The sequence below is a fragment of the Canis lupus genome, chromosome 1 (assembly GCF_011100685.1).
Source record: "Canis lupus familiaris isolate Mischka breed German Shepherd chromosome 1, alternate assembly UU_Cfam_GSD_1.0, whole genome shotgun sequence".
NCBI classification, from domain to species: Eukaryota; Metazoa; Chordata; class Mammalia; order Carnivora; family Canidae; genus Canis; species Canis lupus.
In genome coordinates, this window is record NC_049222.1 from 86,636,048 (window position 1) to 86,662,694 (window position 26,647).

At 41.7% G+C, this 26,647-nt stretch overlaps 1 protein-coding gene across 4 annotated transcripts in view; it reads left to right on the forward strand.

Moving 5' to 3' along the window:
- The window catches only part of CEMIP2 (cell migration inducing hyaluronidase 2), a 78,306-nt gene that overhangs the window by 16,207 nt on the left and 35,452 nt on the right, over window positions 1-26,647 (forward strand). For all 4 annotated transcript variants that reach the window (XM_038527090.1, XM_038527089.1, XM_038527091.1 and 1 more), the window contains 9 exons: window positions 2,653-2,995; window positions 7,545-7,685; window positions 8,222-8,783; window positions 14,272-14,441; window positions 19,592-19,780; window positions 21,498-21,667; window positions 23,128-23,337; window positions 23,646-23,851; window positions 24,002-24,071. In XM_038527090.1, coding sequence (XP_038383018.1) covers window positions 2,665-2,995; window positions 7,545-7,685; window positions 8,222-8,783; window positions 14,272-14,441; window positions 19,592-19,780; window positions 21,498-21,667; window positions 23,128-23,337; window positions 23,646-23,851; window positions 24,002-24,071 — 2,049 coding nt within the window. In that variant the 5' untranslated portion in view covers window positions 2,653-2,664. The remainder of the gene's footprint in view (window positions 1-2,652; window positions 2,996-7,544; window positions 7,686-8,221; window positions 8,784-14,271; window positions 14,442-19,591; window positions 19,781-21,497; window positions 21,668-23,127; window positions 23,338-23,645; window positions 23,852-24,001; window positions 24,072-26,647) is intronic.

The window sequence follows — 26,647 nt, forward strand, 5'->3', positions numbered from 1 at the left end:
CTGAGATGCTCTAGCTATGAAGGAAGGGAAGTAATGGAACCATGTTTCTGAAGCCACTGAACACATCATATTTATCCACAGTCCTTATTTATCCACAGTACTAAGAACATGATAGAAGCATAGCATTTCTGGCTTCCTTGCTTTTTTTTTTTTTTTGACTTTGCAAAGTCAAAGTCGGGTTGCATTCAAAATTGACTCATTCAGAAACTTCCAAGTGCTTACTATAGAGAATAAGAAGGACTGACCTTGTTTTATGTGTGTGTCAGCTTCTCCTAGATAAGAATCATTTGTAGTGGACTTCTGCATGAAGAATTCTTGAAAATGCTAATGTGCTCTTTGACTCAGCCCATTCTAGTTACACCCTTGCAAATCAGAAAACTGATGTCTTTGAAATTTTTGCCTCTCAATTGTCTTAAAAGACACATTAGTATAACAGTTAAGAGCCTGAATACTAGTGTGCCCTGGGTTTAAGTCCTGGTTTTCCCATATATTAGCTAATTAACCTTTTTTAGGCCTCAGTCTTTCTCATATGTAAGATGGGGACCATGGGAACTACTGAGATTTCTTGTATTAAGTATTTTAGATGAGTAATCCATGTGAGAGGTTTACAACAGTGCCTGGCAGTATGGACTTTGAGTTAGATTTTTTAAAAAAAAATTATTCTAATCATAATATTTGAATGCCTACTTTTTAAACAGAATTTGAGGACTTATTATTATTTTTTAAGATTTTATTTCTGTAGTTATGAAGGGATCCCTGAGTGGCTCAGTGGTTTGGTGCCTGCCTTTGGCCCAGGGTGCGATCCTGGAGTTCCAGGATCGAATCCCACGTCGGGCTCCCGGCATGGAGCCTGCTTCTCCCTCTGCCTGTGTCTCTGCCTCTCTCTCTCTCTCTCTCTCTCTCTATCATAAGTAAATAAATAAATCTTAAAAAAAAAAACAATTTTTTTTATTTATGTAGTTATGAGACATAGAGGCACAGGCAGAGGGAGAAGCAGGCTCCCTGCAGGGAGCCTGATGTGGGACTTGATCCCAGGACCCCAGGATCACAACCTGAGCCAAAGGCAGACGCTCAACCGCTGAGCCACCCAGGTGTCCCTGTTGTCTCTTTTTTAACCAGAGAATGTGGACTTCAGGTTTTCTCATTAAATGAATTCAGAGTCTACAGTGAAGTGATAACACAGGTAGAAATACTTAAGCTGTTTTGCTGAAAGATAAATCTAGTGGGGAAGTCAAACACCTAAACATGAAAGCTTGTCTATTGGAACTCTATTTTATTTTTTTCTAAAGAATTTATACCATCCTGTATTCCTTTTTTTTTTTTTAAGATTTTATTTATTTATTCATAAGAGGCACAGAGAGAGAGAGAGAGAGGCAGAGACACAGGCAGAGAGAGAAGCAGCCTCCATGCAGGGATCCTGATGTGGGACTTGATCCCGGGTCTCCAGGATCACACCCGGGTTGAAGGCGGCGCTAAACCCCTGAGCCACCAGGGCTGCCCCCTATTGGAACTCTTTAGGGCCAACTTGTCGTCTTCATAGGATGCATGGACTTTAACTTTAGTTTGAAGAGCTTAGAGTAATGATACCCGAAAAGTGTGACCACTGGCTTTAGTGTCACCGGGGTATGTTTTAAAGATGTAAAAATCCCTCTCCAACAATTGAGCTGGAATCACGGGGGTGGAGGGCCCAGGAATCTACATTTTTAACAAATATCCCTGGTGATTCTTAGGCACAGTGCAAATTGAGAACAGTTGCCTTAGAAGAGTGGCTCTCAACCAAGGTGCTCATTAGAATCACTTGGTGGGGGCATTTAAAGATAGAGATGCTTGGATCCTAACTTAATTGCTTTGAGGTGTGGCACTGGGCACTGATGTTAGTGGGTGATTAAAATGTGCAACCAAGGTCAAGAAGCAGTGACATTAAAATGTAATTAGTGGGCAGCCCCTGTGGTGCAACGGTTTAGCACTGCCTTCAGCCCAGGGCATGGTCCTGGAGACCTGGGATCGAGTCCCACGTCGGGCTCCCTGCATGGAGCCTGCTTCTCCCTCTGCCTGTGTCTCTGCCTCTCTCTCTCTCTCTCTCTGAATAAATAAATAGATAAATCTTAAAAAAAAAAAAAACGCAATTAGTGATTATATCAGGGATGTGAGCTGACTTGATATTTTCAAAAAGTCATTACAGTGGTTACCTGGGACTGGGGAAGGAAGGAATGGGAAATTCTTGCTTAATGGCTACAGAATTTTTGTTTGGGATGATGAAAAGTCCTGGAGATAGATGGTGGGGATAGTTGTGCAAAACCGTGAAGGTACTTAATGCCACTGGATTGTGCACGTTAAAATGGTGAGTTTTATGTTATGTGATTTGGTCACAATAAAAAACACTTAATAAAGCCATTACAGGGGTGCCTGGGTGGCTCAGTCGGGTGAGCGGCCAACTCTTGGTTTCACCTCTGCTCATTAAATCAGGGTCATGGGATCCAGCCTTGTTTCGGTTCCATGCGCTGTGAGGAGTCTGCTTGAGGATTCCCTCTCTCCCTTTGCGCCTCCCCCTGCTCGCTTGTACATGCTCTCTCTCTCAAATAAATAAATCTTTTTTAAAAAAGCTATTACAATTCTCACATTTCTGAACCTTAATTCTTTTCTTTTTTGCAGTGACAGTGTATCATGCATGCCACTGATTCCAGGGGACACTCCCCTGCTTTCCTACAACCTCAGAATGGAAACAGCCATCGCTCGTCAGGCTATGTTCCAGGGAAGGTTGTGCCACTGCGGCCCCCTCCTCCTCCAAAGAGCCAAGCTTCAGCCAAATTGACCTCCATCAGACAGGAAGCCCGGGCCACCTTTGCTTTCTCACCTGAAGAGCAGCAGGCCCAGAGAGAAAGCCAAAAGCAGAGGAGGCACAAAAATACTTTCATTTGCTTTGCCGTCACTAGTTTCTCATTTTTTGTTGCACTTGCGACCATTTTAGGAATATCCTCAAAATATGCTCCAGATGGTAAGTGATCACAGATGCACGTGTGGAATCGCCCGTGTACAGAGAACTTGTTCTAGGAGAAGAACAAGGGAAGGAAATAGTAGGATAGAATTAAAAAGAAAAACTTGTGGTATCTCCACTTGGCTCTAGCTAATTAATATATAATTAGAGAATAGGAGGTATAACCGTTTATTAAAGCAATTGTTAAAGGAATCCATTGGAAATGATTCAATTAAGGAATTGTTCTTCCTTTCACTTTACTACTTTGTCCCAGTGCTCAAGATGTTCTTAGAACATTTCTTTTCAAAATATTCATTTGAGTCTTTACTGCATTCTTATGGTAGCACAATTTTATCCTTCGTATGATTTTCTGACTGCCAAAAGTTTTCAGTGATAAGAATTACTAAATGTAGGGGTGCCTGGCTGGCTTAGTCTGTATAGTGTGTGATTCTTGATCATGGTTGTGAGTTTGAGCCCCATGTTGCGTGTGGAGCCTACTTAAAATAAAAATTAAAAAATATATTTAAAAAATTACTAAATGTAGTGGTAAAACTACATTCGTGTTTTTTTTATTTAAAAGTTTTTATTTATTTATTTGACAGAGAGCACAAGTAGGCAGAGTGGTAAGCAGAGGGAGAAGGAGAAGCAGGCTTCCCACTGAGCAGGGAGCCTGATGCGGGGCTCAATCCTAGAACCCTGGGATTATGACCTGAGCTGAAGGCAAACATTTAACCAACTGAGCCACTCAGGTGTCCCGATTTTTTTTTTTAAATCAGTGAAAATACTAAGATTTGTGTTCTATAGCTTGAAACCAGTTGGGAGACAGTTCTAAAAGAGAAGCTTCAAGTATTTATTTTTTTATTATTTTTTATTTTTTTATTTTAGCTTCAAGTATTTTTGAGGAACAATGTGTATCCTCAAAGGAAAACATCCATTAGGAGCTTTAAAGTCTAATACATTTATCTAAAAATCACTCATTGCTCATACTTAAATATCATCTGAGGAGGTTTTCATTTCTTAAATGGCCTTTGCTTTTCAAGTTGGTGATATCTTAATACTTTGAATGGTTTGAAGAAATTTATTGTCAGATAGCTTCAATATAGTATCAACAAAGAATGGCCTCATGATAGAGTCCCATCCACCAGTCCAAAAATCAGAGGGCTCATATCTGTCAAGGGAGAAGCAGACCAAAACAACCTGGATTGGGCATCATTTTTGTCTGCCCCCTACTTTTTTTTTGGGATCTACAACAGATTTTTGTCAAATTAGATGTCTCCTTAAATGGATATAACATCTGAGAAGCATGTTATCATATCTAAGACTTACAAGTACTATTTTATTTAGCTTCCATGGGTGCTTTAGGGGTTTTATAGACTTTAAAGTCCTGGTTGGGGGCGGGGTTGTGTCAGTGCTTCTAAAAGAATAGAGCTGAAGAAAGAGAGATGTTCATATCAACATTTTTGTGGACCAGGCCAGCAGACCACAGAATGAGTTTGTAACATTGCTTTCTGTTGGCTCTTAGCATTGACTTTCTCACCCCTTTTCTCCAGCAGAATAACCAAGTTCAGTGCAGTTGATTCATTCTTCCCAAGTAATCTGTAGTAAAGACCTGCCAGATCCAGGGGGGGAGGGGGAGATCAGAGCTGAAATCTGTGGCTTTAATTGATGTTTCATATTCCATCTGAGACAGTGAATCACTGATGTGGTTCCTTTGAATCAACATTCTTTAGTGTCACATTTTGGCAGTACAAGTGCAAAACTTCAGTGGAAATATGTGGTATGCTGACATCTTTCAGGGTCAGCCTCACTGTGATTACTGATGTTATATAATCTTGATAATGAACCTGAAGTTCAACAATGGGCAGCCTGGGAGGTGGGGCTCCTGAGCTACTTGTCAATGCCTTCTGCGGGCCATGTATTTTCTCATTAAGTATACTCTACTGGGAGGAAGTAGACTAGAATTTTTGGTGATGGTTCCTAAGGAAGCATGCTCGCCTGGGAAATAACTAAAAACGAGGAATTGGCATACCTGGGTGGCTCAGTCAGTTAAATTTCTGACTCTTGATTTCAGCTCAGGTCATGGTCTCATGGTCGTGGGATTGAGCCCTGTGTTGGGTCGTGGGATTGAGCTCCACACTGGGCATGGAGCCTGCTTAAGAGTCTCTGTCTCTCTGTAAAAAAAAAACAAAACAGCAAAATGAAAACCAAGAGGAATTCTATAACCATTTGGTAGGCTCTACATGTTAAAAGACAGTATTTCCTTCTCAGTAGCTAGGTAGAGTGCTTTTTGTATGGGACATTTACTTGTGACATAACATCATGGAATGTTCCAGCTAGATGTTTTATGGGAAGAGAGGGAGGTTGGAGAGAAGTTTAAGAAATCCGTAGTATTGAGTCAGAGCACATTCAAGAGTTTTGTTTCTTCAATGGAAAGAAATATTTAAGGATTATTTCTAGTATAATAGTGATGATCACTGACTTATCTGAATTAAATATTGGTGATTATAAAACTGCTTTGAGAAAAATTCCGTGAGATAATTGCCAAGGATTTAACCAGCAGGGCTGATTTTAACTGCAGTAGTTACCATCACCTTGCCATGAGCCGAGGGCAAAATACAAATGCTTAGAAATAAGATGTTTGCATTAAGGGTTATACAATTCAAAATGAGGAATCAGAATTTCCTTTCTATAAAAATTAATATCTTTGTGCTGCACTCAGTCTCTCTGCTTTTCCTCCTATTATTTTCCAACATGTACCTTCTACCTTTATAGGATTCCTACGCATACATTGCCTATCCCTACCTTGGCTGAGTTTAAATATGGGCTTCATCTTGTTTTTCTCTCTCTCTCTTTTTTTTAAAGATTTTATTTATTTATTCATGAGAGACAGAGAGAGGCAGAGACGTAGGCAGAGGGAGAGGCCAGCTCTCCACGGAGAGCCCGATGTGGGACTTGACCCCAGGATCCCGGGATCATGGCCTGAGCCAAAGGCAGACACTCAACCGCTGAGCCACCCAGGTGTCCCTTCATTTTGCTTTTCTAACTGAGGAACCAATGGACTTGGATGGCAAGGGGTACTTGCATCTCTCACCTTCATTCCCTTCCCTTCCCTTCCCTTCCCTTCCCTTCCCTTCCCTTCCCTTCCCTTCCCTTCCCTTCCCTTCCCTTCCCTTCCCTCCTTCCCTCCCCTCCCCTCCCCTCCCCTCCCCTCCCCTCCCTTCCCCTCCCCTCTCTTCTTTCTTTTTTTAATTAGAGAGGGAGCCAGGGGAGGGGCAGAGGGAGAGGGAGAGAGAGAATCTTAAGCAGGCTCCACACCCAGCATAGAGATCGATACAGAGCTCGTTCTCATGACCTTGAGATTATGACCTGAGCTGAAATCAAGAGTTGGATGCATAACCTACTGAGCCACCTGTGTGGCCCCAAGCTTTTCTTAATGGAAGTACTGTCTGGCCTTTGGGGGTTCAGGTCTAGTGTCCCCATGTCTCACTGAAACTGCCTCAGGTACTCCAACCCACCCCTCCTTTCTCTGAGCTCATTTGCATGTCAAGTGACTACCACATTGTTCAGTATTTAATTATTTCCTACCTGGTGGCTTTTCTCCTAAACTAGACTATAAGCTCTACAGGCTGTGAGTTCATTCTATGCTTTATAAATTTTATAATACCTAGTACAAAGTGAACAAATGGATCTTCAGTAAATACTTGGTCATTAGTTGATCAAAACCAGTGTGATTCCTGCCACCACCCCTGCCCCCAATTATAGCAGCAACTTAAGTTCTTGTGCATTAAATAGCTGTGGCAACACAGAATACTTTTATGTTTCCATCATCATCTATTCAAGAGGCAAATTCTAGTAAAGGAACACTGCATGTCTAGTAAACCTTGTTTCTTAAGGGGGAACTTGCATATCACTCAACTTGCTGAGTAATCTTGGATTTGGCTTCTCTGATCTGTCATTTCCTTGTCTGTGAAAATGAGAAGTCATGTCTTTGGCTGTTTGCCTCTTGCAGTTTCACTGGGAAAGCGAGCATGTCTGCATTGCGAGCTGGTATTTATCAGCTGTGGCTTCTAGAATGATAGAGGTGCTTCTGTAGTCTGCTTTATGATTCACTGCTCAGGAAGGAACCTGGGAAGACCTGCCATAGCTAACTTTAACAGTTCCTATTTTTTATTTATTAGTAGGTTGTGAATAGATTTTGTTTGCTAAAACTGCTTCCTAGTGTGGGTCCAAAGACAGTTCACAGTTTTGCTTCTTGCTGTTAATTTATTTCCAGAGTAGAAGATTCAGGGGAACTCCGTGTTTACCTTGCAGAGTTTGACCTGACCTAGATGGTAGCAACTTAGTTTTGTAGAGAAACCTTTTTTATGCGTTGAAGGGAAGGGTTTGACATATCTGCTGGGTGGAATGGAATGAGTTTTCCATTCTGATGGCAGGAACCTAAAACAGGTCTGCCCATCTTTGCAGATGGTGATAAATGATGATAGTGCTTGGATCAGGCTCAAGGCATTCTTGGAATTTGTTGCATTGATGGGATATTGACGTTGCCCTTTTTTTTTTTTTTTTTTAATAGAGAATTGCCCAGATCAAAACCCACGTCTCAGGAACTGGGATCCAGGACAAGATTCTGCAAAGCAAGTTGTTATCAAGGAGGGAGATATGTTCCGTCTGACCTCAGATGCCACGGTGAATTCTGTAGTCATTCAGGATGGAGGTGAGGACTGGTCCCTGCCTATGGGAGCTGCAAAGGTGCTCCTTCCTATAGGGGGCATGAGAAGTTCCTAAGGTAGAACCATAGAATTCAAGAGCTAAGAAGAGGTCCTTAGAAATCACTCCAGTCAAGACCTTTGATTGATAGGAAAGGAAGCAGTTCCAGAAGGTGATCTCTCATAGCCCCATCTTTGTTATAGCTACGGAGAGTGATGAGAGAATTAATCTGCATTAACATATGTAAAAATGATCTACAGGCTCTTAGATATTTTTCTAAAAATAAGTTAGTCGTAAGGTGAATGGGTTGAAATTTATGCTTTTGGGCATTTCTAGCGTGTTGAGACATGACCTCTCCATTTCTACCTCTACTGTGTTTTGAAAACAGGCTTAATTTTCTAAGCAGACTCTAATAAATTTTTCTCCCCAACTTAATCGCAGAAGAGTTTTTTCTACTCCTCCTCTCCCCCCAGGGTAAACCATTTCTCTACATCCCAGAGAGATGTTATAGAAGTTGGCTGATACTAGTATTGTTCCTTGCAGGATTGCTTGTTTTTGGGGATGATAAAGATGGATCCAGAAATATTACTTTGAGGACTCGTTACATCCTGATCAAGGATGGTGGGGCGCTTCATATTGGAGCAGAAAAATGTCGCTATAAATCCAAAGCGACAATTGCCTTGTATGGCAAGTCAGATGAAGGTGAAAGTATGCCAACATTTGGCAAAAAATTTATTGGCGTGGAAGCTGGTGGGACACTGGAGATACACGGGGCACAGAAGCTTGCGTGGACGTCGTTGGCGAGAACTCTGCCTTCCTCAGGCTTGACCTTCGGGTCCTATGCCTTCGAGAAAGACTTTTCTAGGGGCCTCAACGTGAGGATCATTGACCAAGACACAGCCAAAATTTTGGAAAGTGTGAGGTTTGATACCCATGAATACCACAATGAGAGTAGACGGCTTCAGGAATTTCTGAGAATACAGGATCCGGGCCGGATTGTTGCCATAGCCGTTGGAGATTCGGCAGCCAAGAGCCTCCTACAGGGAACCATACAAATGATCCAGGACCGGCTGGGAAGTAAGCTGATCCAAGGACTGGGCTACAGGTGGGCATACCTTTTACTTTCCTTCCCAGCAACGTGTCAGAGTCTGTGTCTGTGTGACGGGAGAAGGGGTGGCAGAAAGGGACACCCTGCCCCGCAGCCTGGCTTTGGGTGTCACAAAGGCCCCTACTGTTTGGAAGTCTGGTTGCTTCTTGCTTTGAAACGGGGCTGGAAGACAAGATGCTGGTTACAAAAGCTCTTCTCTTGGGACACCTGGATGGCTCAGTGGTTGAGCATCTGCCTTCGGCTCAGGGTGTGATCCTGGGGTCCTGGTATCGAGTCCCACATCAGGTTTCCTGCAGGGAGCCTGCTTCTCCCTCTGCCTGTGTCTATGAAGTGTCTATGAAGTGTCTGTCTATGAAGCACTTTGTGAACTGTGGCATCAGGCTTTGAAAAGCAAAGAACAGAAGTGTACGGAGAAGCCGTCGGACAGTTTGAGGGTGGTTTACTTCCTTCTTTCATTACCTTTTGCAAACCGTAGGAAGCTCCAGCTAACTGATGGTGTGCTGAGGTGTCAAAAGTGCCTGAAAAGCCTGAAGGGGTGGCATGTGCACAGTTTTCTCTTCCTTTTATTTGGAGCTCTACGCATGCCGATTTGAATCTGCTTGTGTGATTGGCGCAGGTATCTGGAGGCCTGGCCTAGGTGAGGAAAGCCCCGAAATAGAGGGCTGGGCAGCTCCTGCACACACTGGGCGACCTTGCTGCTGCTGCTGGCAGCTCGTGTGCCCTCCACTGGCTGACCAGGATTTCCTCATCCAGCCCTGAGGCTGGGGGAAGTAGCTGGCTCAACATGTAATTCAGAAAACAGAAGTTTTAATTCTGCTCGGTGTTCTTAGCAAAGCCAGGGAATGTCTGCTATGAAAAGTGAGAGGACTTTCCAACACTAAGTGCTCAAGTGGTCGAGTTATTTTTTTCCTTGGATGGTTGATTGATCCAGTTGTTATTTTCCTTTGGCTGTTGGGGTGGAATGTGACCTGCAGAAATTCTAGAGAAAGTTAAGAAGACAAAATTAATGAAGAAAAGTGTGTGTAATTTTTTTTTAAAATGCCTTTTCTTCACCCCAGGGATATTGAGGAGATGCTGCGCACTGGGTTTGCATAGGTGCTTGGATGAAAGCCATTATTTAATCCAGGGGATAGTGTGGATAGTGTGGATAGTGTGGATAGTGTGGATAGTGTGGTCTTCTCTTCTCTTCTCTTCTCTTCTCTTCTCTTCTCTTCTCTTCTCTTCTCCTCTCCTCTCCTCTCCTCTCCTCTCCTCTCCTCTCCTCTCCTCTCCTCTCCTCTCCTCAACTCAGGACCACAGATCATGCTCTTCCAACTGAGCCAGCTCGGTGCCCCCCTAATCCCATGGATAAACACACTTAAATAGACAGGAGCATACAGAGAGACACTTGCTTCCAGGCTGTAACGGGAGTGCAAATAGAAGGAACCCCCAGATCCACCTGGGGAGTCTGTGGAGGCTTCCCATAGGTGAGAAACCCGACGGCAGTTTGGTAACATGCTCTGTAGGCAGTTGGGAGATGGAGAGCTTTCTAGACAGGGAATAAATAGCAGGTGCCAAACCTCGGAACTGGGTTTAAAAAAAATTATGATTAATTATCATACACATGCAGGAAAGTGCTAAAAACTAGAATGCAGGGTTTAATGACTTCCCACAACCTGATACCTGGACTGCCACCACCCAGGTCTAGATAGAATATCACTAGTGGTCCGGGAGCCCCTTGCGGTCCCTTCTGTTTCACTGATCACTCCTGCTCACCGAAGATAACCCTTCACCGGAATTTGTGGAGAACAGGGGAGTTTCCGTTGGCCTGTAATTGGACTTCGTACAAATGCAAGCATGCATCATATGTTGCATCTGGCTTCTTTGCTCAGCGCTGCGTTAACTGAGTGTTGGGTGTGTTGATGCATGCAGCGCTGGCTCGTTCTCCTTGCTGTTCATTTTCTGCTGTCTGACTACCACACTGTGTTCACTGCTGGACGTCTTTTCCAGTTTGGACCTCTGTTATAAAAAGGGCTTCTCCAAATGTTCTTTTATCCATCGCTTGAAACCCATGTGTACATAGGTCTGTCTTATAGAGTTAGGAATGGAAGCACGATCTTCTCAAGGTTAGATGGCCACTTTGGCTCATTATCCAGTAATGCCAGGATGACCACTTTTGTCTCTTTACTCCCTTATTTTTCTGCCTTTGTGCGATCATTAACCAGGACATTTTGTCTGACTCTTTTTGGTTCCTTTCCCTACTGGTTTCTAAATTCCCTTTAAAATGGTGCTGCTGATTTGACAGAGGAATTTGAGTTGTGATCCTTTGCCAGTGTTCCATTGCTTTGACATTATCTCCAGTGTACATAAACACACGCCTTTGAAGATAATGTTCTGGTGCGTTGAAATTTTCCTCAAGTGGAGGAGGGAAGTAGGAGTGTTTTGGAGATAATGTCAGGAGAATAGAACATTGTTTTATAGTTGCTGAGGCAGCTCTGGTAAATAAAGGAAGCCTCTGATATTTCTTCTCCTTTCCTCTCACATAGGAGATAATAAATTGAGACATTTGGCATTTGATTCTTTGTGCTATCAAGGAATATAAATAGAGCTGTAAAGCATAGTCAGCTGAAAAGTAGCTAATCCACATAGGGCAGGTGTGGAATTTATAAGGATATAGGCACGCTTTGGTTAACTTTTATCTGTGAATATCCAGCCACCATCTGTCTGGCATAGATTACATTTGGTGGGTATATACATATGTGTGTGTGTATGTGTTTGTGTATGCCACCACATACCCCCCTCCACTCCCCCCGAGTAAGAAATTCACATTTTTCCCCCCATGTTTTAGACCAGGGATCTTTTTTTTTCTTTTTTTAAGACCAGGAATTTTTTTTTTTTTAAAGATTTTATTTATTTATTCATGAGAGACACAGAGAGAGAGAGGCAGAGACATAGGCAGAGGGAGAAGTAGGCTCCATGCAGGGAACCTGATATGAGACTCAGTCCAGGGTCTCCAGGATCACGCCCCGGGCCAAAGGCAGGCGCTAAACCGCTGAGCCACCCAGGGATCCCAAGACCAGGAATCTTAAGGCAAATTTTTTTTTGGCTTTTTGTCTTTGTTCTCTTTTTATTTTGGCCACAAGTTTCAGCAAGTCCCAGGAATGTTTATTACAGAAATAAAATGAAATTAAAGGGCATTTTCAAACACAGCCTCTTTCAACAAATTGATATATGGCATGTAAAATTTTTAATCTGTTAGATAGTGATTATACAACTTTAAGATTAAGATACCAGTAATTCAATAGTTCTCAACTTTACCCTGCTAAGATTTTTTAAAAATCCCTGGCCCAGGGCCCCCTAAATATTTTTACAGAAGAATCTCTGAAGGATAGGACTCCGGGCATTTGATGTGTAGTTAGGGTTGATGACTACCGCTCTAACCTCTGACTTCTAACTCAGGGGTTCTCGGTGTGTGGTCCTCAGACCAGCAGCATCAGCATCACTGGGGTGTTTGTTGGAAATGCATATCATCTGGCCCCACCTCAAGAAATCAGAGGGTGGGGCCCAGCAATCTGCTTTGACAAGCCCTTGAAGTGTTCTAATGCACACTGAAGTGTGAGAACCACTCTCTAACTCAGCGGTTCCAAGTGTGGCTGCCCATTCAAGTCTTTGAAAATACACCAATGCCTGCCCCACCTGGAGAGGTGGTGATGACATCAGTCTGGGCTGGGTCTGAGTACGCATGGCTTCCTAAGGCTCCCTGGGTCGTTCTGTTATGCAGCCAGATTTGAGAACATTGCTGATATTTCCAAAGAGAGGATATTCTTTTTCTTTTTTCTCTTTTCAAAAGCTTTTATTTAAATTTGCATTTGATATACAGTGTAATGTTAGTTTCAGGTGTACGGTATAGTGATTCAACAGCTCCCTACGTCCCCTGGTGCTCATCACCACATGTGCCCTCCTGAATCCCCATCACCTGTTTCATCCATCTCGCCCCCTCCACCCACCCCCCCCGCCCCCCAGTCTTCTCCCCTTTGGTAACTGTCAGTTTGTTCTCTATAGTTGAGAGTTTCTTGTGAGGGCACCTGGGTGGCTCAGTCAGTCAAGTGTCTGCCTTAAGCTCAGGTCATGGTTCCTGGGATGGAGCAGCATGTCCGGCATGTCAGGCTTCCTGCTCAGCAGGGAGCCTGCATCTCCCTCTCCATCTTTCCCCCTGTTTGTGCTCCCTCTCTCTCAAATAAATAAAATACAATTTAAAAAAAGGGTCTCTTATGGTTTGCTTCTTTTTCCCCCTTCCCTTATGTTTATCTGTTTTGTTTCTTTTTATTTTTTAAAGGTTTTATTTATTATTGTAGAGAGAGTAAGAGAGAGAGAGGGAGCATAAGCAGGGGGAGGGGCAGAGGGAGAATCAGACTTCCCACTGAGCAGGGAGCCCAATATTGGGCTATATCCCAGGACCCTGGGATTATGAACTGAGCCAAAGGCAGATGCTTAACCAGCTGAGCCACCCAGGCGCTCCCATCTGTTTTGTTTCTTAAATTCCACATGTGAATGAAATCCTATGGTAGTTGTTTTTCTCTGACTTATTTTGCTTAGCATAATGTTCTCTAGGTCCATCCGTGTCTTTGCAAATGACAAGATTTCATTTTTTTGTGGCTGAGTAATATTCCATTGTATATACACACCACATCTTTATCCATTTGTCGATGGACACTTGGTATGTTTCCATAATTTGGCTATTGTAGATAATACTGCTGTAAACATTGGGGTGCGTGCAATACTCATTTTAAAAGAAGGGAAATAAATGGGTTTATGGCCAGAATGATAGGTGAATAAAATGGGTGTGTATTGAGGAAGGAAGACAGTGATTCATTTTAGTCCCAGTCATCTGTGTTTCACCTGTTACAGAGCTAGACAAACCAGGATTTCAAATCCATGTGCATTTCCTTCTGTGACGTCAGTTACTTTAGTCAAGATTTGGACTTACAACCTCAGGGAAAAAGATAGAGGGATTGATAAAAATGAAATAGAAGAATTGAAGCACTTGACATAATATCTGTGTCAAGGTTTTGGGTTGATGGGATGCCTGGGTGTCTCGGTTAAACATCTGCCTTTGGCTCAGGTCACGATCCCAGGGTCCTGGGATTGAGCTCCGACTTGGGCTTTTTTTGGATTCTCCCTCTGCCCCTCCCCTTTCTCACGCTTTTCCCCTCTCTCTCTCCTTCTTTCAAATAAATAAATAAAAATCTTAAAATAAAAAGGAGTGTATGGGTGGCTCAGTGCTTTAGCATCTGTCTTTGGCTCAGGACGTGATCATGGGGTCTTGGGATCGAGTCCTGTGTCAGGCTCCCCAGAGGGAGCCTGCTTCTCCCTCTGCCTGTGTCTCTGCCTCTCTCTGTGTCTCTCATGAATAAATAAATAAAATCTTTTGAAAAAAATAATAAAAAAGTAAAAGAATCTGGGTTGGTACCATGACAAATAAGGCATGTGCTCTTTTTCCTTCTAGGCAAGCGTGGGCTTTGGTTGGTGTCATTGATGGTGGGAGTACCTCTTGCAATGAATCTGTGAGAAACTATGAAAATCATAGCAGTGGAGGGAAGGCTCTTGCCCGAAGAGAATTTCATACTGTGGATGGTCAGAAGTTCACTGTGACAGCTTACAGTGAGTGGATTGAAGGTAAGCAAGTGTGGTTTAGACCCTTGTAAGACATTGGTAAGTACTGTGAAAGACTGGTTCTTTTTTAGGTGGTGGTGTAGTCAGAGGACAGTCTGATTAGATTTCTCAGCTGGTTGAAGACAAAACCTGCGGTTTGCCTCCTCTGATCCTGTAGACTCCAAGAGTTCTTATTGGATTGGAGAATGCTCTGTTCTAGTTCGGTTACTCCCGACTGGACTTTGTTCTCGATTCTTGAGTCATAAAGTATGGTTAAGTGTTAGAAATGGATTTGTTTCCTGGAGTTGGAACCAGTTGAAGCAATCTAGATGTGGTGGGGTGAGCTGCCTTTGGTTATGCTCTGTGACTGTGAACATAGTTTTGAACTTTGGATCCTCTCCTTAGGTAGACCTGCTAGCAAATAGTACTTTTGCACACATGCTGTACAAACCAACCTCTCATTTTCTTAGCAGGTTTTCTTTGATTATCCAGCTAATGACATTTATCTTACAGACGAATTGGAAAACACGGAAAAGTACAAAGTAAAAACTAATCCTTAACCCTATCATCCAGAGATAGTTTTTTTTTTTTAAAGATTTTATTTATTTATTCATGAGAGACACAGAGAGAGAGAGAGAGAGAGAGAGAGACAGAGACACAGGCAGAGGGAGAAGCAGGCTCCACGCAGGATGCTTGATGTGGGACTCGATCCTGGGGCTCCAGGATCATGCCCTGGGCTGAAGGCAGGTGCTAAACCACTGAGCCACCCAGCCGTCCCAAGATAGTTTTTTTTTTTTCCGTGCAAATAATCTAGTCGTTTGTATCTTACATATAAGAATTCCCCTGGTGTTCATTTTTGTTTTAATCTATTTCCCTCTCTTTAGATAATGTTTCATATAGTTACCTTATATCTTTACATTTTCTTCAGCTGAATTTTTGTTCTCATTCACTTTTCAGAAGAAATATCATTTATTCAAATAGTGCCTAGTACTGGGTATTTGGGGTACCTCTGGCTTGTTTCTTTCAGGATATTTACTTACCTCCTTTGCTGTCAGACTTTTTTTTTTGGTGCCAGCTATGGATTGGTGGCCTCCTGTCTGTGCTTGCCTACCGCCTTTTCCTTTGCAACCAAATAGTATACCAAAATTGCTGTGAAATGAGTAATTGAGAAGTGCTTTATTACCCAGAAAGGTTGATCAGGGCTCATACCTCTGTTTTGAGCAGCAAGGTAGCAGTATGGTCACAAGATGGATTTCTGGAGACAGAGTGCCGGAATGTGTAGCCCAGCTCTTCCACTTACTGTGTGATGGTGATTTTAACTTCCTAGCCCTCAGTTTCCTTATCTGAAAAATGGGGATGATGAGAGGAACTACCACTTAGGGCTGTTGTGGGTATCTGATGTGAAGAATATGAAGTTTTTAGCACAGCGTGCGTTGGAAGCACGTGGTATCAGTGATTTTAACAGTGATCGAACATGACTTGGGTTATAATGGTGTATTTTGTACCATTGTAATTAGAGAAAGTCTTCTGCTTTAAAATAAACAGGTAAATAGAGTTCCTCGTATGTAACAGAGACTTTCATATGTTGCTTCTAAGCAGCCTTCTGGGTTTGGGGTGAGTTGATGGTACATCTGTGGATGGGGAAGCTCAGGTTTCTGCCTCCAAGATCACTTCTTTCCTCCCCATCATGGTTGCCTCTGGCCAAAAGCACAGGTGGATGAGAAACATTTCTTAGCAAGAATTTGGTCCTGCATGAAGAGTTTAGTGGAATTGCTTCCAGTAAGGGTTCATGCAGAGGATAATTACTGACAAACCTCAAGCCAACATTTCCTCTGTGGAAAATTTTGTTTTTCATTTCCACATAACCAGTGACTACTCATTTCTGGAAGAGGGTACATTCTAGCTATCGTAGGATACTGAGTCCCGTGTTCTCAATGACTCTTACTTTTTGGAAGAGGTGGAAATTCTCTCCAGGAAGCAAGGAGGGTGAGCTTATTTCCTTTCATATTTCCAATTTGCTGGTGTTAATGGGAGGAAATCTTAGGCAGGATTTTCTTCTGAAGCTAGGAAAAGGTGAGGAATTATTGAATAATACAGGTTGTCCCCATCTAACCTTCTGACTTCTTTTTTAACCAGAAACAAATTCTAATGTTCTTTGAAGTTGAACCTGTTTTATCTAGCAGTCCTCTTCTTTAAAAAGCATTTTTTGAAAAATTATCTGTGTGTGTGTGGGTGCCTGGGTGGCTCAGTCAGGGAAGTGTCTCTGCCTTCAGCTCAGGTCATAATCTCAGGGTCCTGGGATCGGGTCCTGCATCAGGCTCCCTCCTTAGCAAAGAGTCTACTTGTCCCTCTCTCTCTGCCACTCCCCTTACTTGTGTTTTCTCTCAGTGTGTGTCAAATAAATAAATAAAATCTTAAAAAAAAAAGAAGAAAGAAAAAAAAAATTCTCTGAAAAAATTATTTTTTAGATTTTATATATATGTGTGTGTGTGTGTGTATATATATATATATATATATATATATATATTTTTTTTTTTTTTAATTTGGAAATTTGGGCAGTGATTGTCATGGCTGCTAAAGTTCTTGGTTAGCTTTGTGCTTAACCTGCCTGTTCTGATTCTTGGGAAGGCCGAAAAAACAAAATGAGGAAACTGGGCTCTGGAGTTAAATTAGCATTCCATTGTGGGGTCTGCTATTTCCAGCGGTTTTTTTGCTGGAAGAAGTTCTTGCAGCACTCCCTGACTTCTGGTTTCTTCATGTCTATGTGCACAGTGGTTTCTGTCTCTCAAAGCTGTTTTGATGAAAAGTTATTGATTATGAGTGTGAACTTCCAGCAACTATTAGTGGTAGTTGTTAGAGTAATCATTATTAGTATTATTGTTTAGACCAGATCCCATCATAGGCTTTAGTATCTGGATGCAAGAAACATATAAAAAAAGAAAGCTACTTTACCTTTTTTTTTTTTTTTTTTGGGTCCTTTGTGAAAACAACTGCATGATAGGTCGGCAACTCAAGGAACAGAATCCAAGACTTGCCCAGGCTAGGTTTTTAAAATCAGGAGAGTCAGCTCAGGATTGTAAGGATATCTGTAGTATTCCTTATGCCTTGCCTGAATTTCTCTCTTTTTGGTTTCCCTCACTTGAGGAAATGTGTCTCTTCCCTCCTGCCATTGACCCTTAGTGTCAGTATCTTTTTTTTTTTTTTTTAAGATTTTATTTATTTATTCATGAGAGACCCACAGAGGCAGAGACACAGGCAGAGGGAGAAGCAGGTTCCCTGTGTGGAGCCCAACGTGGGACTCAGTCCCAGGACCCCGGGATCACGCCCTGAGCCAAAGGCAGAGGCTCAACCACTGAGCCACCCAGGTGCCCCCCTAAGTGTCAATATATCTTAAAGCAACCCCCGAGTAGTGTGCCGGTTAATTGGAAGGATGGTTGTAAGCACGGGTACCTTTGGAATGCGATGTTTCTCCTTTACCCTCCTCTGAAGTGGCTTCCATCTGCATATGCATCTTCCATATACATTTGCATTAAGTCAGCTTTTGGTTTATGACAGATTATATCACGGATGTTTTAGAAGCAGGAAATGCTTCTACTACACTTGGTTGCACATAAAAGAGTAAGTGAAGGAGATGTTGGATCAACGTTTCAGGTTTCGTCTGCCTAATTGGGAACCTGGTTTGAGTTTCAAAAGGAGGCATTAGGAGAGATCAGTGATTAGTGGTCTCTGGGTTGCACAGACTGCAGAGTTGAAGTTATCCTTGGAGAGGAGCAGAGCTGGACAGGGACACTGTCCTGTGGCCTCTGGGTGACATTGCAGATTGTAGTGGGAATGCTCATCCCTTCAGCAGACATCTTTGAGTTTGCACAACGAAATAGAGTGAGGATGCAGGTAGAGTGCTGTGTTGCCCTTGTGACTGTACCTTTCAAGGAAGTGAGCTACTCTCCCACTGGACGGGATGAATAATACCAGAGGGAACACTAGGGTGAGAATCCTGGAGAACGAGGTTGCTCCCAGCAAGGATGTTGGGGAAGTCTTTAAAGATTTGCCTGATCTTGGGGCACCTGGATGCCTCAGTTGGTAGAGCGTGTGGCTCTTGATCTCAGGATCATGAGGTTGAGCCCCACTTTGGGTGGAGATTATTTAAATAAGTCAACTGAAAAAAACAATAGGATTTGCCTGATCTTTTTTTTTTTTTTTAATTTTTTTTTTTTTTATTTATTTATGATAGTCACAGAGAGAGAGAGAGAGAGAGGCAGAGACACAGGCAGAGGGAGAAGCAGGCTCCATGCACCGGGAGCCCGATGTGGGATTCGATCCTGGGTCTCCAGGATCGTGCCCTGGGCCAAAGGCAGGCGCCAAACCGCTGCGCCACCCAGGGATCCCGATTTGCCTGATCTTTAAAAGATGGGGTTAGAATCTTGGTGAATTAAGAGTAGAAGGACATTGTAGCTAAAGAATAAAGCATGAACAGAGGCACAGAAAAGAGCTTGCCTTGGCAAACTTTTATTCTTAAGAGTATGTGTGTGTTAATGTTTTCTCATCCTGTTTGGATCAGATCGAAGCACTGAGTACTGAATACAGACCTATTCTGTGTTTGGCATTACTGCATTTTAGGATGGCTTGGAAGCAGGACTATAGTTTTATTTTAAAAATATTTTATTTATTTATTTGAGAGAGTGAATATGAGAGAGAGAGAGAGATCATGAGCAGGGAGAGGGACAGAGGCAGAGGGAGAACCCACTCCCCTGCTGAGCAGGGAGCCCATTGCCGGGCTCCATCCCAGGACCCCAGGATCATGACCTGAGCCCAAAGCAGATGCTTCACTGACTGAGCCACCCAGGCACCCAGTATTATGGCACTGAGTTGAAAGTACAGTGAGAGATTTGGAAATTGAGAGCCTTCTTCAAAATTATAAAAGAGTTGTTGACGTGACATTTCATGTCCCGTCTGGTTAGGGGAACTTGGGGCTCTCTATCCTGGAGCTCAGGGATGTCCATGTTCATCTTCTTATCATTTGTATCTGCAGAATGACTGGCACATGGTTAACATTGTTAGAAATTTACTGGTTTGCATCTGTCTTAACTTTTGATTTGTGGGTCAGGGAGGAGGTTGATTTTAGGGGGGGAAAATGCCTACTAATGCATCATTTTCTTTCTTGCTTTTTGGTGTAGGTGTTTCTCTTTCAGGTTTCCGGGTGGAGGTGGTGGATGGAGTGAAGCTTCATCTGCTGGATGACGTTAGTAGTTGGAACCCTGGAGACCAGATTGTGGTTGCAAGCACAGACTATTCTATGTACCAAGCAGAGGAGTTCACTCTGCTCCCCTGTCCTGAGTGCAACCGCTTCCAGGTCAAAGTCAAAGGTATCAGACTTGCTTTTTGCCATTTGATTCCTAGACTATCCCCCCTCCCCTCTCCCTACCCCAAGGCCAAAGTATCATCACCATCAGCATCCTCATTATCATCTGGATATTGAAGATCTTAGCAGTGGGGTGCTTTGAACACTAGATCCCAGAGAATGTTAGATAAAGAGTAGTTAGTAAAGCAGTAGGGTTGCTGTGAATGATATGTAGCAGGCAAATCAGTGTTTTTGTGCTGTTGCTTTGTTTAAAAATACAAAATAAAAAGATATGGACTAGATGGATTTTTTTCCCCTAAGATCCTATCCAACTTGTTGCTTACTAATTTTTGCTATCAAATAATAATCCCAATTACCAACTGATTGATATTTATTTATTTATTTATTTTTTTCTGATTGATATTTAAATAGACCTCTTTCTTCTTTGTAATTAAAAAAAAAACTCATGATTTTTGAGTGCCTACTGCCTTGGCAAATATATAGATCTCACTAATATTTAAAATAGAACCAGAAAGGTATGTTTATAGACTACATTTTTATCATAATCTTGAATCATGTTTTTTGAGGGGAAGCAATATGCAGTGAGATCCATACTGTAAGGTGTGTTTAGGAAGAATGGCTGATATTTACCAGGTACTTAAACTGAGCCAGGTAATAGGCAAAGCTCGGTTGTATGTTGCCTGACTTGTGGAATTTATTATGCATTTCATTTATTACATCGTCTCCCTTCCTTCTGTACTCAAAATTATATAAAATTGATAAAAGAGTTGATAGTAACTTTCATAGCACACACTCATGGGTAATTGAGAGCTTTGTAGTTTAACGGAAAGAATTTTGGCTTTAAAAAAAAATTGGACAGTTGGCTCACTTGGCACTTTATCTCTGTGCTTCATTCAGAGTGGTACTTTTCCTTCTTGATAATATAGAGCATAAGAAGGAAACAAAACCCAAAACCACTATGTTACCATCTGGCATTAATTTTGTTTGGAAATTCCCACTCTTGTTAACAAGTCTACATGATAATGAATCTCCCATGATCTTAACTGCTTGATTTATTTGTATTTTTCCTTCCTGAGTTTATATATTAAAAACATCAGAGAAAAGCTCATTATTAAAAGTGTTTCTAGTCATCCAAAAAAGGTGGAAACTTAAAAGAATACATACTAATATGTATACTAATACTAAATAATATAGTAATATACTATACTAATACTAAAAAGTAGGAGAGAAAGAATGGTAATATTTGTACTGTTAATATTTAAATGCATATTACTTTAGCTTTGAAGTAAAAGCAACAATAACTGGATACCTCATTATCAACATCTACAAAACCATCCATTTTTCTGGATTCACTATGGATTTGGTTCTTCATGTGTCCTTGGGATTAGAACAAGAGCATATGGTATGGACAGGATCCAGAGAGAGAGAGAGAGAGAGAGAGAGAGAGAGGATACTTAGGTAGATTCCAGAATATTGGTGCCATTCAGGAGAGGATTAACCTCTCTGTCTCTGTGTAATTTTGACATCGAGTGAGTGGTTAGAGTAAATAATCTTTAAAATCTTTGCTTCCTTATAGTCTGTGATTCTGAGGTATTAGGAATTGGAAGCAGACGATAAATTTTGATAGTATCTTAGAGTTGCAGAATGAAAAGGACTGTCTTTGTGATATTTTTCATGTGTTCTTTTTAAAAATATTTTTGTCTCTTGCCCACATCAATCAGAAGCCCCTCAGTTCCTGCACATGGGTGAGATCATTGATGGTGTAGACATGAGAGCAGAGGTTGGAATTCTCACCCGGAATATTCTAATCCGAGGAGAAATGGAGGACTCATGCTATGCTGGAAACCAGTGCCAGTTCTTTGATTATGATACCTTTGGCGGACATGTCATGGTAGGCAAAAAGATTTAATGAGTTCCTTAGTTGCTAAATACACATTTGTGAAAACTTTCAAGTTTTGGAATGAGCTATATCTGGGTATTAAAAAGAAATCATATTTTATTTTTCTATTCAATGTCAGCGAGGAGATTTTGCATAGTTAAAAGAGTTATCTCTTCATTTAGTTGACCTCAACCTATAGTTAAACCATTTTGTCCCATGAAGAATTAAATCAGTTCATGTTGGGAAGAACCAGTTACAACCAAAGACTCTTGGTGTCCTTTCATGCAGTCTCTGAAAAGATCGATGATTCTTTTTAAAACTTCATATTATGAAAGAGTAAGCAGCAACAATATATACATCCAAAATATCTGTCAAAATATTTTTTGTATGCAGTTTTTTATTTATTTTATTTTGTATGCAGTTTTAAAACTACTGAGCAGTTACTATATGGGAAGCATTGCACTGTACTAACTGATTGGATTTTTGGCCTGCATTTTGGCTACATGTTTTTTTAAAATCAGTTTTTGTGCACTGAATAGGTTATGGTTGTTAGCAACATTTCTGTTATATTGTTTAATGAAATGTTGGTCAATGTTATTCCTTTGTTTTTAGTAGTATGATTAAAAATCCAGTGTTTAAAAATAGAATGTTTAAATTGTGGATCACAGAGACATTTATAAAAAGAGCTGAAGTAAATAATATGTGCTAATGAAAACATTGAGGGAGGATTTACACATAACTATTTATCAAACTGTGGTGGAGTTCATAGAAATAAAAGAACAAGACAAGACTGGAAATGACCAAAATATTTGAATGAACCAAAAACACTTTACATATATAGTAATCATTTCTATAGCTTTCCTGGTTACATTTCCTTTTATTACTAATTAGAGGCTATTTTTATGGCTCTTTAAAGTATTCACTTAGGTTGAGAAGCATTTGCTGGGGTGCCTCACTGGCTCAGTCAGTAGAACATGCAACTCTTGATCTCAGGGTCGTGAGTGCGAGTCTCATTGGGCATAGAGACTACTTTGGAGAAAAAAGGAAGCATTTGCTAAATTAGTAACTGGACATCCAGGAAAGCAAGGTGCCAAAGAAAAGAAATTTTTATTTTTTTTTTAAGATTTTAATCATTTATTTGGTGGAGGGGGCAGAAGGAGAGGAAGAGGCATATTCCCCATTGAGCAGGGAGCCTGACGAGGGGCTCCCATCTCAGGACTCAGAGATCAGGACCTGAGCTGAAGGCAGATGCCTAACCGAGCCACCCAGGTGCCACAGAAAATAAATATTTTAATATATATTCTCCTTTAGACATTTTCTATTAGAACTATATACATACATACATATATATATATCTATATCTATATCTATATATATGTGTGTGTGGGGTGTGTGTGTGTGTATATATATTTTTTTTTCTACTTGAATATTTCAGAGTGTGTTGGTTTGATTTTGGTTATCTTGTCTTATAGATAAGGAAAAACTTCACCTCCGTCCATCTTTCTTATGTGGAATTGAAACACATGGGTCAGCAGGAGCTGGGGCGGTATCCTGTTCATTTTCACCTGTGCGGAGACGTGGATTACAAGGGGGGGTACAGCCCCGCGACGTTCGTGGATGGCCTTTCTATTCATCACAGCTTCTCACGGTGCATCACCGTGCATGGGACAAATGGCCTGCTGGTACGGAGCCTCTCTGTCTGCTAGCGCATATTGTTGAGACCAATTAACTCTCCTTCGCTGTCACCACCTCTCAATGTGGTATAAGTGAGCTACTGTACTGCATCTTTCTCCATCCTTTTACTGAAAATTCTGGTGTTTTTCTCTATTCAGAGATGGTTAAAACCTGATATCCGGCTTTGCCCCTTCAGTTACGATGAGTGTTTCTGCATGTGTCCCATGCTCCCATGCGTGCTTACTTGGACAGTACTTGTCACTTAAACCACTGCCAGTCACATTACCAATGACATCACACACTTGTATTTCTGCAGATTAAAGACACCATTGGATTCGACACGCTGGGTCATTGTTTCTTTTTGGAAGATGGTGTTGAACAGAGAAATATTTTGTTCCACAATTTGGGGCTCCTGACCAAACCCGGCACCCTGCTCCCCACCGATAGGAATAATTCCATGTGTACCACCATGCGAGACAAAGTGTTTGGGAATTACGTCCCTGTGCCCGCCACGGACTGCATGTGAGTGGCCGGCACAGAACAAAGCACATGTGTGATGCTCCAGGCCTTTGACTCTGGGGGGACGGAAGACATTTTGGGGGAGAAGGTTTTTTTAGTGGGCAGGATTTTTTCATGACTAATGCTTAAATCACCTTAAAAAATGCCTTGCAGGGCCGTTTCGACTTTCTGGATTGCGCATCCCAACAATCACCTGATTAGTAACGCAGCTGCGGGCTCACAGGTAAGTAATATTAAGTGCTTTCCATTGTTTTGTTTTCCTGTTTATAAGTATTCTGGTTTATATGGACGTGATGTAACGTGTGGCGGTCTAACTCAGGATGGCGGTGGTTTCTGCTACTGCTTATTTCACTGAAAGCAGGATATGGTTGAGATGGTTCTTTTGTTTCTTTTACGTCCTTCATGCCAGTTAGTGTTTATGAGTGAGGTAAGACAGATGCCAAGTGGGGGAAAAGAGGTGGGCTAATGTGTGGGGTTGTCATACTCTCAGAGTGTGTTTTTTTTTTTTTAATATTTTATTTATTTATTCATGATAGACATAGAGAGAAAGAGAGGCAGAGACACAGGCGCAGAGAGAGAAGCAGGCTCCATGCCGGGAGCCTGACGCGGGACTCGATCCCGGGACTCCAGGATCGCGCCCTGCACCAAAGGCAGGTGCCAAACCGCTGAGCCACCCAGGGATCCCCTCAGAGTGTGTTTTTAGCGGATCATGTGCAATCTTTCTGGCTCCTCATATTCAAGTCAGGCATGGCCTGGTACCTAATCATTTCAGTTTTTAATTTTGATAAACAAAGAAAACCTTGGCTTTTCTTTAGGGGAATGGATTGTTCTGTAGAACATTATGACAGCGGTCGTTCTTGTCAAGTGTACATCTTCTTGTTAAATGCAGGGATCATCCACACTTGGGGACTTCATCTCCTTGGTAAAGCAGCTAAACTCAACTATGTGCCTTACATTAACTCGGTGCTTTGAATTATTTCAGAGACACGCACACAAGAATAACTTAAGAGAATAAATGAACTATTTTGGGATGGCAGAAATGTCTCCTGGAGAAGCTTGGGGAGATTTACATGTATAATTGAGTGTGATTCAAAGTTGTTAATTTATCATATAAAAGTGAATCTTGAAGACGTTAAACTATTATGATTATATCAGTGCTGAAAACTATAGTACAGAGATAAGAGCTTTGCAGCAACCCCTAAATATCCATATTTATATATTCTGGCTATTAAAAGTTTTAAAAGAAAAGAGACACCTAGCATTATTTCCCAGGACCAAGTAAAAGATTAGTGGAAGAGAGTATTTCTTCCAGAATACAGGCATCAGTGGGTAATGGTGGAGTTCACACCTGTGATTTTCCTTAAAGACATAAAGCCCAAAATCTTTACTTAACAGGTCAGAGAGGGCAGCCCAGGTGGCTCAGCTGTTTAGCGCCGCCTTCAGCCCAGGGTGTGATCCTGGAGACCCGGGATCGAGTCCCACGTTGGGCTCCCTGCGTGGAGCCTGCTTCCCCTCTGCCTGTGTCTCTGCCTCTCTCTCTCTCCTTGTGTTTCTCATGAATAAATAAATAAAATCTTAAAAAAAAAAATAGGCCAGAGATCTAGACATTTAATCATTTCAGGTTTCTGTCCATTCATTTTTTGGCCAAATGTTTGTTGAGCCTCTATTGGGTTTGTGTTGAGAGTTTCTAATTAGGAGATGACTTTTGGGGCCAAGATGGCTGGGGTTTGATTTGCAGTTTTACCCTGGGATCGTCTTCTGATCTGCATTACATTTCAAATGAGCAGCCAGAGCAGAGGTTCCTTTCAGCTTGTTTCAGAAGTCATGGGTTGAAGATGAAAGCACATTGCGAATAGTTTATGAAAAAAAAAATGTGAGGCGAGGTTGCCAGCAACCCTTCTTGGGGCTCATGTGAGACATGAAGACAGCATGTCTTTCGTTTTCCATCTTATATTCGTTCTTCTTCCTTTTCATTCTGTGAGTTCTTTCTTTTCTTTCTAGAAAAACTGTTCCAGTAGAACTCATGTTTTGGCAAGGGTTTTCCTCCCAAAATAAATCAAACTCTTTCTTCTTGTACGTTTCCACTGCATTTTACAAAGCTCCTTTTACCTGTTTTGACACCACAGTGTTAAACAGGAAACAGCTGCTACCCCCTGTTGCCCCCACCTCCTACCCCCTCCCCAGACTCCATTTCATCCTGGGAGGGTTTGCCCTACCCTCAGCTTATAGGGCTGTGCTGTGGAGCCTCATCTGTCTTCATCTGTGCTGTGTTTTGTGCCCCAAAGAGTAAAGGTGGCAAACACATTTTTTCAAGATAGTTTGTTTTATTAAGACCCATCTCTCAACCTTTATCATGGAAAAATGTTAAATACTGCATTCATTTTGGTGTGTGGATGTATACGCTTTCCACAATTCATCTCTCTATGCCTCAAAAAAACTTTGTGTGTTACAATTAATGTAATACCTAATACATATATTTTAGTTGTCTCTGTATTTCCCATCAGACCATGAATTCTTTGAGAATAGCCTTACTGTCCACCTGGCACAGAGTGGGTACTAAACTAATGTTTGCCGAATATGAATGTATGGCACACTTTTGGACTTATGTTTAAGTTTGAACAACCTATTCACTCAGAGTTCTATCATGTGAAGTTGTTTTTAGAGTTGGGCTGGTTTTTAATTAAGATGTAAAGTAAAACAGTTGTGGGGTTTAAGACCACTAATTTTGATTTTTATATCTCATTTTGAGAGTCAGAAAATTTTAAACTGTTGTGCTGTTCCTGTTAAGGTTAGTAATAC